We start from the raw sequence: 13305 nt of genomic DNA, 5'->3' as shown, positions 1-13305 counted from the left end.
ACCACATTTCCACAATTAAACCTAGATTGTGAGACAGCACTAGGCAATCAATTTCATTTTACATTGCCTCTACTTTAAAAAAAAAAACCCATGCAGACATCTGTGTCATCTTTGGTGCAGTTGACAAAGACAACTTAGGAATGATAGGCTTAGGAATGATAAACAAATAGGTGACTCATTAACACTAAATTTTTTTTTTTTTACTGCCAGGAGAAATAAAAACTGATCAATCAAGAAATATCAAAAAGAAGACTGGATTTTAATCCATTTGCAGGGTGAGGTCATCTTCTAGTAAAACTAGCAATATTTACTTCTTCAATGAACCTTTGCATATAGAAGACAAAACCTTTGGTTTTGATTACAAAAATGAAGCACCGAAAAAGATTTCACTAAAAACCTAAACTCACTGCAATACGTATTTCATACTCTCAAATACATATGCAACTATTTGGTGTTTTCTTATTGCTATAAAAAAGCAATTTATGAAAAGTGACTGCTAATGCAAAAAACCAGCCAAACAACAACCCCCCCCCCAGCTCTGGATAACAAGAACCACACTAAAAGTGTCCATTAGTCCCCCATTGAATCACAAGCTCACCGTAAGAGGTATCATTCTCAGTTTATTTACATTTCTAAGCATGAACATTTATTTTCCCTTATTTCATTTAGAACTCCTTTATAACTAAGGCCCCAAATCTACAATCAATAAAGTGTAGGCACACAAATTCCCCTCCATGCTGCTGTTAGCAAGACCTACAACTTGATCCAAAGTTCAATGTCAGTGGGGAGTTTTTCTGCTTCCTTCAGTGGGTTTAGAAAGGGCATCTGAGGTCAGCAAGCTGCACTCCTTATTCTGTCAGAAATTCCACTGAGGCAGTGCAGTATCAGTCTCCACATAATTACATACATCTTCCTGAAACTGAGGTCAGTGACATTAATTGTACTTTCATGAGAAAATGACTTTTGGAATCAAACTAGCTTTGCAAAACAGAAATAAAATACATACTATACATCAGTTATGGCAATGTTTTGCACCAGTCTAAAAAGATACACTGTTTAGTTTTCATTTTTTTTTTCTGTTACTAGAGCTGGAGTTGTTTGTAAATGACTCAAGGAATGTCTTTCAACACTCTTATGTTTCAGTACTGATTCTTCGGCATACATCAAAACTAGCAAGAAATAATAAGCTTCTCAGGCTCACCTGAGGCAATGCACTTGGGCATATACTTTGGAAACAGGGATGCATCTGTATCTACATTCAATTACATGTTTTTCTCCATTTTTAAAGTTTCAAAAATACAGGTAAGTTAGATCAACACATGATGCCAAATTTAAAACAGACATAACAGGGAAACATCATCATTGCTACAGTTATATAGAACTTAAATCATGGGCTACTAGAAATATAATAAAAGAAAAATCATAAATAAAACCATTTTTTTTCCAGGGATTTTTTCCCTCCCATATTTGAAAACTGATAATAGCAGTAAGATAAGAAAATAAATTAAGGAACATAATCCACAAATACTTCTATTAAGCACAGATTCAGATCAATCTTGAATCAATGATATAATCCCAAAAGATTAGAATATATTCATCATTTGCTGGACTGAGATTTGCAGCTTCACAAATCACACTGTATCAGTGGTACTAAGAATGTCACTCTCTGTTTTCCTCTGTAGCAGTTTGCTCTTCCTTTAACAAAATGCTTAACTGTTTCTGTGCACAGGAGAGGAAAAGTTCCAAACTATGCAGATTTCTCTGACGGACAACTTGATCAAGCTGTTGAAATAAAAAAAAATAAAAAAAAAAAAAAAAGATTAACTTTAAAAAAGCCTGGAAATAAATACCAGGGTTTATCAGCAAAAATTCAACCATATTTGACAACAAAAATTCAACAACCAAATGCAACAACAACAAAAGAACCTAAGTAACTTCTATGCGTGGTATTTAGTATCAACTTTTTAATGAAGTATTTGAGTTTCTTTAAACTAAAATGTACATAAGGTTAAAGGTAACTTTCCCATAGCTGTCAAATTCTACACAAGAAATTTGAAAAAGCTAAACAGTGCAGCTGCTGCACTAGATAAATGCCCACAGCAATTTTAAAAATTGCAGCCGTTGCTTTTATACAAGATACTACTTCTGCTTTAAAATGAACACTACATACAATTGCATATTCAAAAATTCAAAGTCTACTATTAATTTAAATGTCAGCAAGTTTAAATAGTTGCCAGAGGAAAAGTGCCTCCTTTGTTCATTCCAAAACTTTATTGGAGTTCCCTACTGTCAAACAATGTGAACTATACACTTATTTGCAGTAAAGACAATGGTCCTTTCTTTCCCACCAAAAAAAAGATAAGAACACAATAACAACACTTGGTAAGTCAAGGCACATAAGTGACATAAAAATATAGTTTACCGAAAGGTATTTGAATTTTCTTAATATCATAACATTAATAAATAAAATGCACTGCATAATTCATTTCATTTGAATTTTGAAGTTCAAATGTCAAACAAGTAATATCACAGTGGAGAGATGTTCTCGACTACATTTCAAAAGCCACAAATTCAACTAAACACATATATAACAATGACATAGCGTGAGACTGAAAGGTAATGGTACAAGGCTAATAAGACATAAAAATTATGCCACTCAAGAGAAAGGAAGTAATAGAATTTGGAAGAAGTCCAGCTCCATACTCCCATCAAACTCTTGTGCACAAGTCCATAAGCAATGTCTCAAACTCTGTAACACCAGCAAAATGCAAACGTCAGGCCACACGGCCCCGGTAGACTAGAGCAACTAGTCTATCAGACTAGTGGCAATCATCCGCAAACTGCCATATTTAAAAAAAAAAAAAATTGTGCCTCATATATCTAGCACTCATAGTTTTAATTAGACCTTTCAACAAAAACTCTGACTCTATGGTGTCTCTCTGCATATATATGCTCATCATTCAGCAGTTCAGTTACTTGCTCTAATAATCACTTGAATGGACATTTTGTTTTACAACAGATGCACTTTTAAAACAGTAATACAGAATGCAAGGCAAAGTTAGTGATACCTTCTCACTTTGAAAATGCACTCAGAATATAGCTGCAGTGCTGTGACTGAAGATACAAAAGGAAACATTTTTATGACCCTGTGCATGGCTGTTCTTCAAGTTCCTCTAAGTTGCAGAATCAGGCTCTGGTAGTTTGAATATTTTGGCATTTTGTTTCAACAGAGATGAATGTGGCAAATGTAGTCACAAGCAGAATACACACATATTATCTAGAAGCCACACAATCATAAAACTCTCCTTCAGTAATGTGCCTGCTTATACTTCTGCAATTTCCAGTTGTTGCGCAGATTTTTGCATCTCTTGCAAAAGCAGACATTATTGCTCCATAAACAGCCTGATGTGAATGTAGCCTACGGATTTACAACAGATTTTAAAGTAGATCTAGTTCAAATAAATTTCAGAAAAGTCTGTTCTTGATATATTTAAGTAACAGCTGCTACTGACAAGAAAATGAAAGACTTAGAAACAGCAAACTAAGATCTAAAGAAGCTGTACCTAGAAAAGACAGTCTGGAACAAATGAACAACATACACTGTGGTGATGGTGCATTTCTTCTGATTTGAAAGGTATCTTGCCTCCTTCCTCTTCTCTGGTCCAAAATACAAAGAACATTTTGCATAGGGGAGCTTGCAGATGTTTTTGTGCTTGTGGCCCATATTTCTCTGGGGAACAGGCAAATGTAGTGCAACTCACATAAAATCATCTGTTACGTCTTAAGAAAGAACATGAGAAATCTCTTTCTCTAAACATATTATGTCATCAACTTCTGTTGATTCTGGTAGATATATCAGTTGAAGGAGCTTAGCATGAAACTGATTTTCAATGGTTTCCTTTTATTGCAGATTATATCATCTATATTCCTAAATAGTTCTTTATTGAGCTTTGACCAAGATCTTTGGCCAAACTCTCCCATTTTCTTTTCTTTCAGCCTTTTCTTGCAGATTCTGCTTTGAAGAGATCAAAGTAGCTCACCAGATGTGTGTTCTGATATGCTGCTGCTAAATTTCTTTACCAAGGCACCAATCTCAAATTGTATACAGTTAAATTTATTTCAGCAAGTACTAATGTGAATGTTTAATGTGTGTAGTGATTGGCTGCAATATGAACAAACCAGAATTTCTTCAGGCTTGAGAAAGATTCTTAAAGTCTCAAATAAATTAAGTACACATTTGAGAAGTCTATGTTGAACTCAAGTGGTTAGTTGGTAGTCTCCCTTTGTGCATAAGAAAAGTTTATTGCTTGTTTAAAGTTTATGCAAACTCATTAACATAAAAATCCAGAATTCAGTTGTCCATTGTCTCTTCAGCTTATGTATAAGCTTTGCCTTGAGCACTACATTTTTAATATTCTTCCATGCTACAGTAAATTACAAAACACTGAAAAAACCTGAGATCTTCACATAACACAAAACGAGAAGCAGCAAAATGATGCCAGCTTTGAAAAAGGTACATGCGAATGTATTCAGAAGGAGAACATTCCCATTAATGAAGAAATTGACCAGGAAATAGAAACAAATCTAATGAAGATTTGTTATATAATACATTGTTTAATGAAGTGTTAGCAATGTACACATTTTTTTGAACAGTGCCTCAACACTGCTGTGCTTCTGCTTGCATAATATACCATGAGAAGTGAAAATATGTAAGGAAGGCATTTTAAATCTTGTTTTTCTAAACAGTTTTCCCTCTATATTTTTTGGTCCTGTTCACTTCATGGAATGATCTCATTATTTAAACAAACATAAATGGACATCTGGCAAATTCAAACTGAATGTGACTCATATGCAAATGTAATCAGTATGAATAACGTATTAGGGATGGAGCACTCACACAACCAAACCAACTCAACTGTTCTAATTCTATAGATACTGAAAAAAACAACCATGTTGGTCCAGATCTACGATGAGAGGGCAATTTTCTACATCACATCATCATTGCTGTTATTAATAATCAATGTTTCTCTTCCACTATATGAATTCTATCCAGTTCAAAGTTCCTAATTCTGTACATTGTGTCCTATTAGCACAGCTTTAATTAGCACAAAGTTTTAATGTTCCTGAACTTCATTATTGTAATGTACTCAACAGTATCTTTTTAACTCTGTACAGATTTTTTTTCTTTTAAAAACCAGAGGTTGCCTCTCTCTGTACTCATATGGAACCTAATGAGAAACTGGCTATATAAGATTTGGAAAAGCAGTTCCTGAACTCCATAGGGTCTATACCATTCCTGAAATTCCCACGATCATTGAGACACATTCATTTTCAAAAAATTACCTGATTCTTGCAGGACATTTTAACACATTCACTGCTGGTTTTTCCCTTCTGTTTAAACCTTCAGTCCATTTTTGGGGTCTCAGTACGATTCCACCATCCTTCTGGCCAAAGATGACTGGATAAGACCTCCTGTGGCCTCCCGCCTCAGTGGTATCCCTAGACCCCCAGAACGACGTGTGAGCCACGCAAGGTATGCCCTGAAGGGAGGCATAGGCCTCAGTAGAACTTCTGTCACTGGATGCAAGAAATTGACTTGGGAAACAAAAAGAAAAACTCACACATAATTGTGCAGAATACTGCCACCATGACTGCTTTCATCCCAAGATGCTCCTTTTTACTTTAAGTCCATCCATCTTCCCCTGTAGCACTTCATAAACTCATAGCTCAAACCAAAGCTAATAATTATTCTTAGCTCTACATTTTCTTAGCTTTTATCATACAGTTCAAATTTTCTGTAAAATGGAATGAACGTCTACATAGCCGATGCCTAAAGTAAAAGATAGTTTCTTACACAAATAACTGAGCATGTACATCCTCCATATTTTCCCTGTGTAATATTTACCTGCAAATAGATACATTTTCATAGCATATGTCTTTAGCTTCCTCTACAGAATATTCTCCAACTCATTAAACATTTCAAATTGCTAGAAGAAAAACCCAGTCAGAACTCTATAAATAACTACTATATCTCAGAATGATATTATCCATTACTAGTAACTAAGAAAATATCTTATGGAAAATGTAATTTTAGCTTTAGCACTGCAGATTTAAGGATGAAATTCTGATCTCAACACAGTAAAGATACATTTCATTATTAATCTCACTGTGGCCTGAAGTTCACCCAGAAAAGTGAAGAAAGTAAGATTAATGTCACATATGGCTCGTCAATTTTCCCTTCTGTATAAACATTAAGGTGCTTAGAAGTGTATTTTTCAAAACTATTTCTCAGACAATACTGCTTTCCAATACCAAATATATTTGTGGTTGTAGAAAATGATAGCTACATTTACATAAACATGTATTGAAAAATTTACCTGTACTTCAAATGATAATCTGATAATTAATGTATTCAAATGCAGTTCAGCACACTATTTTGGCTCTGTAATGGCAACACGACTGAAAGTTATTTTTCTGTATAGTTTTGTATTATATGAATTTACTAAGTAAAGAACTATTTTTTTTTAAAAAACGGTAAATATAAGAACGATGATAAATGTACTTCAGATTATGATTTTTTGATACTTTCATTAAATGTCCTCATCTTTGCAGAAAACTAATATAAGCCTGATCTAACAATAAAGCGAACTTATATTCTTCCATGAAAAGACTGGAATATTTTTTTTTTGTTTTATTCTATAGTTCTAACTTAGCATTGTTTGATCAACACTTAGTTGGATGTGTCCATGAAGAACAAAATACTAGTCAAAAGCGTTGATGATGAAAGACGGCTTTCCCAAAAATACATGTGCTTAATTATTAAGGACTACAGGAAAAAACTCAAGTTCCTTTGAAATTAGTTGGATCAAAAGCATACTTTAGCTAAGTATAAGGAAGAACTTACTATAACTCTTGATTTGTTCATGCATGTAAATAATTTACTAAAAATTTCTGTCAGTGGCGCTCTTTGCTCTGTGCAGGGACTCATTCAACATAGCCAACATGATGTTAAAAATATACTGGGTTGCTCATGGAGCACTTAATTCAGATGTAACGCAACTGCTTATGTAGTCAACGATTGCTGTTGCAATTGAATTCACATGAGGCATTTCTGTCTGGCCTAATTATATGTACATCTGTAATAATATGGAATATTTTCTTCAGATCATTTTAGCATCCGTCTGCATTATAAAATACAGTTATGGTCTTTCACATCAATGGTCTGAACTTCAGTGCTAAGTGGATAAATGACTGCATTTTATATCTGTAGCCACTTTCTAACCATTTTTAGAGAAAAATTATTTTTGAAAAATTATGAGTTTTCTTGCATGACTAAAACCTTAGCTTTTGGAGACTCCTCCTGCCCCTATTCATGGTGCACAATAATCCATTGAAATGGACTATTGCAACTTAGTGTTGTTATACACTACTGGATATTGGCTAACAAACCCAGTGTTCAGCAGAACATTACACTGTAATTACAGACTCATAAATGTCTTTTCATATTTTGATCGGTAGATGTCCCTCTTTGAGGAAAAGTAAAAGATGATGGGTTTGTTCGGTGCAATTTTTATGATAGATAGCTTTTGCTGGAGTTTTTTTTCCCCACAACTAACCCACACTAGCGAATGAGCCTGACATGATTCTGAAAAATTCTACAGTTGCAGAAATTCAGCTATGTGATTATATTTTCTACTAAAACGATGGGCTCAGAACTCTTTCCCAGTGCACTAAAATGAACAGAATTCCCCACAGATTCCACAGAAGGCTTTAAAAAATTCCCTAGAACATTAAATAGACCATATAAAAAAATTATTACCTTGAGGAACCTGCAAATCTGAGAGCTGGATGAGGAAACAATGAACTATTTCCTCTCATTTCTATAATGGATGAGAAGGAAAACAGATCCATATGGCACATACGCGTAACAGAGCTTATTCTAGCGTTAATCCCAGAACAGGACATTTTTGCCTGTACACCTGTGAATTTCTACTATTGATAACACTTACTAAGTATATAAAAACAAGGTTCTTCACAGCTGTAATTTATACAATATCTGCTACACATTAGAAAGCCATCAGTGTTCAAGACTGAACCTTTAGGAAAGAGTGATGTTTAATAAATTATATTGCCATGTGAAAATGTTTCTTTCTCCTTAAATAAATAATGCTGCAACTTCTAAACCTTAAGGTTTTATGCTCTGAACTTGATCAGTGAAACCATTAAAATAATACCATATGTTGGAAACATCTTTAAAACAGATTTGCCTAGTCTGCTGAAGGTGGTGGGAAAACACCCTGTCAACCTTCTCAGAATCTCCACTGTCTCCCAGCTGGACACAGGAATGTAAGAAAATACTAACTTTCCTTCAAATAAATAAGAGAAGGAAATTTGCTTTCAATCAAGGAAAGCAGACTGAGTGCATAAAGGAACCAAATATTGTTGCAGCACCTGCTCAGACTACTGTAGAAGGTGAAAAATGGGCATTACATAAACCCTCAAAAATAATAATGGAAATATTTATGTGTAGAAACACATGAGCACCCTCTGGGGTGACCTACCTACTTAACAGATTAGGAACATAGGATTTCTCGACCAAGTTATTTATTGATTGTTGCCATATGCTAAATATATAGAGTTACCATAATTGCTACTGTAATTGCTGATTGGTCTAGCAATTAGATTCAACATACTTAAGACAGACATACAGAAATATATGCAAACAGTACTTACCGATGTGAGTATCTTATAGAAAGAAATGCAGTTGTGTAATATTATTAACAGGCTCTGAAGCTGCAAGCTTTTGGGGGCAGGCAAAACTCTGACCGTAGTAGGGCCTCTCCCACTATTAAAGTCACCCACGTAGACTATGTGGACAGAAATTCCACTGATTTTTAATGGTTTCCCAAACAAAAGCTTTTGCAAAACTTGTTGAACTTGTAGAAAATGAGCGTCTTCATTATGGTTTAGTACCTGATGCATGGAAAATGCCAATTAAATATAAAAAGGAAGGTTTTTTTTTTTTTTTTTTTTAACACTGATCTTGCCCTTCCTCCTTGCTGTTGAGGAGTGACATCCACTCTGCATTTATCGAAATGCACATCTTTGTTCTTTCCAAGAACATAGGATTTTATAATACTGACATGAAAGCTACAAGGAATGATGAAGTTGTTAAAACTCACTTCTATTTACAGGCACTGAAACAAAGTGCACTCTGCCATTTCTAGTTCCCTCTTATGAGGAAATCTCTACAGAAAACCACAGAATTTCAATGTCAATACATCTTGTTCCTCTCTCTACATAAAAATACCCCAAGACTTATATCACCATATCACCATCTTATGTCCTTCTCTTGTTTAATGATTGATGAGTATTACATAGACTACTGAAAAATTAGAAAAGCAAAGACAAGTTCCACTACTAAAATAAATAACAAAACAATTAAATTTGGCACCTGTATATTAAATGAAAAATGCTCTATTTGAATTAATAACAGAGTAGAATGGAATTATTTTGCAGACGGTTTCTAATGTTTTATAGACTACAGGCTGAGTAACACTGGTTTAGACTAAGCTGGTTTCAAATAAACTCAGCTTCTCTTGTGTTATGCTAATATTTTCCCCTGGGCATGATATTTTCTACTGGTTGTGAGAATGAAGAAAAAGCAAGAAATTATTTGAGATGGACACAAATCACAGAGATACTAATCACCCCCTATTTATCAATATACTTTTATGTTAGCCCTGCTGATACTCAGCACCTTAACTCTCATTACACTTCTGTGAATGCTATTATGATTGTTTTACAAATGGAGCCACGCAAGTGAATCTATGCCGTACACCTTCCTGAGCAAGATCTGATTCTACTCAGCATGGAACTCAGCAGTGTCTGCAAAATCTCTGAATGATAAGTGGTTAGCATGTGGTTCTGGCAAGTGTCTGTATAGCTTCTGATATACACTAGATTACAGTCCCCACAAAACAGGTACAAAGCAGAAGACCAATCACAATGTAACTAAGGGACAAATTCATCAGATCACTTCCTCTGATATAGAAGAAAGAACTAGAGATATATGACAGCACCTAAAGAAAATATTTGTAAGTGACCCAGACTGCCTTCTATCCAGGCTTGTCAGATCCTGAGTTCTCACAGAGGGCAGAAGTTCTTAATTTTTTTTTTTTAAATCTTGAATTGTTTTAAGTACCCAAGTCAGTCTTAGGCATCATCACATGCGGTTTTAATATGGCTACAAATGACTTGGCAGAGATTACACAGGGCTTCTGTGGAGCTTCATAACCGCAAATTACCATCTCTCCAGGAAAGTGCCTGAGGGCTACCAGACTACGGTTCCTGAAAAGCCCTGAGTGCAGTGTTGGGTGTTAGATCTGGTACCAAAGATCTACTTTATTTGTCAGTATGCACAGATGTTCCAAATCAATCCAAGGAAAGTATGCTTGGGTAAAAGCAACAGCAATTTCCCTACATATATAAATTGCTATTGTTATCAAACCAAATAAAAAAATGTTATCTGATGGGCTCACGGTGAGTTGTGCTCACAGAATTGCCTTGCAGTATTAAGATGATATCTACAGAATGGGATTAATTAAGCCTACCTGAAAAGCAAACAGCAAACAAAGGCTTTAATAAGAACAATATTTTTTATTACTGTGATAATGTATTTTACGCTATCAGGGAATAAGTATGTAAAATAGAAATAATCATTGCGTCATAAGTGTTTGCAGTGGATACAAACTGAAAAAACCACCCTAATGATTTGCATGACTGGGCAACCATAGGGTAAATCTTTCCACAGCTGTTTAACTGCCATTCTATTGCTACGAGTACTTTCTAAATAACTATATCAAACGTGATTCTTCATTAATAGGAGACTCACCAGAAGCACAATTTCCTTGCCTCTGAGAAGATATATAACATCATAGAGAATCACTGTCTTAGACTGGGAGGTGAAAACCAATGTTTATATACAAAACTGAAACTATATATAACATAAGGAGTCAGACTGTAGTTATTCTACTTAGATATTAAGGAAATTTGAGTTATATCATGCTGGTCTGAAATTATGATACTATATGCCACTAGCTATCTCTAAAGCAAAGTGTCCCCTACAACACACTGGTGTTTGGTACAAACTGAAGCAGCATGGGAAGAATCTAACCTCTTAGTTTTGAGGAACACTTGATTTAACAGTCAGGTTTTCAGTTTTCATTTTAATGAAAATTTAATTATAAGATGTGACAGGATGAAACTGTATATCCTTGAAGGCATAGGCAAAGATGATACCACATGAAATACAGGTATCTTTCTAAAATTACCATTGTAGATTAAAGTTGATGGATTCACATGAAGAAATTCAACATGGAAAATCAGTCTGCAGTGAATCTGTGATAAATTTAGCATGGTAAGTCAGTGGTAAGCATATATATGCACTAAAATAAGTAATTAAGCATTAAGATTCATGGAACAGAAAATTAATTTTCTGCTATTCTGCACTTTTGAGACTGCACTTACTACTGGACTTCTTCAGTACTGAGAGGATCACAGCTTTTGCTAATGCTTTTCACTGACAGACAGATTTTACTGGAAACCTCAGTTTGGAATTTGAAGCCAAACTACTGCAACAAAATTCAGGACAGCTGCTGGAGAAGCACTTCATAAAGCTGCAGCTGCAACAATGTCAAAGGCAAGACCTCCTTGTTTCAAAACATACACAGATTGAGTACCCATGGCTCTCAGCAGGTCATCACTTACAACACCACAAGCAGAAGATTCTAAAGGAGGAGGAAAAAATCATCAGCAAAACATAATAATCTGCAGGCTTTATGCTCTACACAACTCCAAATTCCTTGTGCCAGGGGAAACTTCTCAACAGCAGGAGTATAGCATATTCCCCAAAGCAGCTTCCCTTGTTTACTAAACTAGCAATTCTGCTTCTTTTCCAGATGCAAATTTATATTAAGGCTTTGGAGTGATACAGCAACATCAAGGACGTACAGCTGCAAATAGAACGGTATTTTTTACCTTGGCAATACCTTATTTTACATTACTGAAAAAAAAGACAAGAAACCTTTGCTAAGCTAGGCAGGGTGGGGCGGGGCGGGCAAGGGAGTGAAAAATAATCTTTACCAAATAATATGAGTCAATAGTCTGCAGCCAAAGCAGAAAAATAACATATGTACACATTAACTATATGTATATAAGTCACTGAAGCATCTTGCTAAATTTCTAACACATGGGTAAAGACTGCTTAGTCTTTTTATTATTCAGGCTGACTTGAATACAAAAAGTAAACAGGCAACCACAACATGTTGCTTCATCTATCTAATCTTAATATTGCTGTAGGTAAGAAAATTTATTTCTTTACATGTTTCTCTTGCTTCATAGACAACTTGATTAAGTCTCAAATTTTGATCCCACTGGATTTGCTGCAGGAATCCAACTGCAGGAAATAATCATAGGAAAGATCGATCAAAACATATATGGTAAGGCCAACTTTCCCATTCACTTTTTAAATTCAAAGTTCAACAGAAAGATAAAAACAGTAAAAGAAAAAGACATACCTGAAAAATAGAGCAAAGAAGCTGCAAGATTTGGGATAAAAATAGCTTGAAAATTTCTGCATATAACCTGTTCTGAAATGTTTCCAATAATTCCCCAGTTAAAAACCCAACAAAAAAAGTAAGCAGCTGAAACTACTGAAGTTAAAGTATCTCCACATAAAAGGATTTGAGTGTAAATGAGAAGCAGTACCAAAAAACCAAACACTGAACTCTGAATATTCCTCAGCTGTAGCAAAACACACTTAGGAACAGAATAAACCGTGCTTATGCACAAAGTTATCTACTCATTTTATTTGTGTAGTGAAAGAAAAAATTAATTCCCTGTCAAAACTGTACAGCCAAGAGAATCTGTTAAGTAACGGGACTTTGTGGTGGCCCTGCAATTACTCTAGACTTATCCTATCCTGGTACACGGACAGCGAAATTCTACAGACCACAACTTTTTTTTTCTTTTTCTTTTTTTTTTTTTTTTTTAAAAAAAAAAGTAAGATGTATGTGAGTTCTGGATCTTCACAACACAAATCCGGAGACCACAAGAGTGTCCTTGCATGTCATGGAAACACAATGGAAAAAAGTGGCCTTCTGTATTCTGTCCTTGTCTCTTTGGGGCTCAATTCTAGTGTAATTAAAATGGTATCACAGAAATCTAGCGATGGAAAAGACTTTGACCCAACTTCTGATCTTTGCACTGAGAACTCATAATAATGTCAATCAGAGTAGAACAATT

At 34.9% G+C, this 13305-nt stretch overlaps 1 protein-coding gene across 1 annotated transcript in view; it reads right to left on the bottom strand.

Annotated features, from left to right (window-relative positions):
* Positions 1-600: 600 nt before the first annotated feature.
* Positions 601-13305, bottom strand: part of CCDC91 (coiled-coil domain containing 91) — a 126177-nt gene continuing 113472 nt past the window's right edge. Inside the window, exon 12 of the mRNA XM_086758247.1 lies at positions 601-1782. Within this exon, the coding sequence (XP_086614373.1) occupies positions 1660-1782 (123 nt within the window). The 3' untranslated portion in view covers positions 601-1659. The remainder of the gene's footprint in view (positions 1783-13305) is intronic.

This window comes from Chlamydotis macqueenii, chromosome 1, assembly GCF_036417535.1.
Source record: "Chlamydotis macqueenii isolate bChlMac1 chromosome 1, bChlMac1.mat, whole genome shotgun sequence".
NCBI classification, from domain to species: domain Eukaryota; kingdom Metazoa; phylum Chordata; class Aves; order Otidiformes; family Otididae; genus Chlamydotis; species Chlamydotis macqueenii.
The sequence above is the reverse complement of the archived record's forward strand: the minus strand, read 5'-3'. Positions and strand labels throughout refer to the sequence as shown.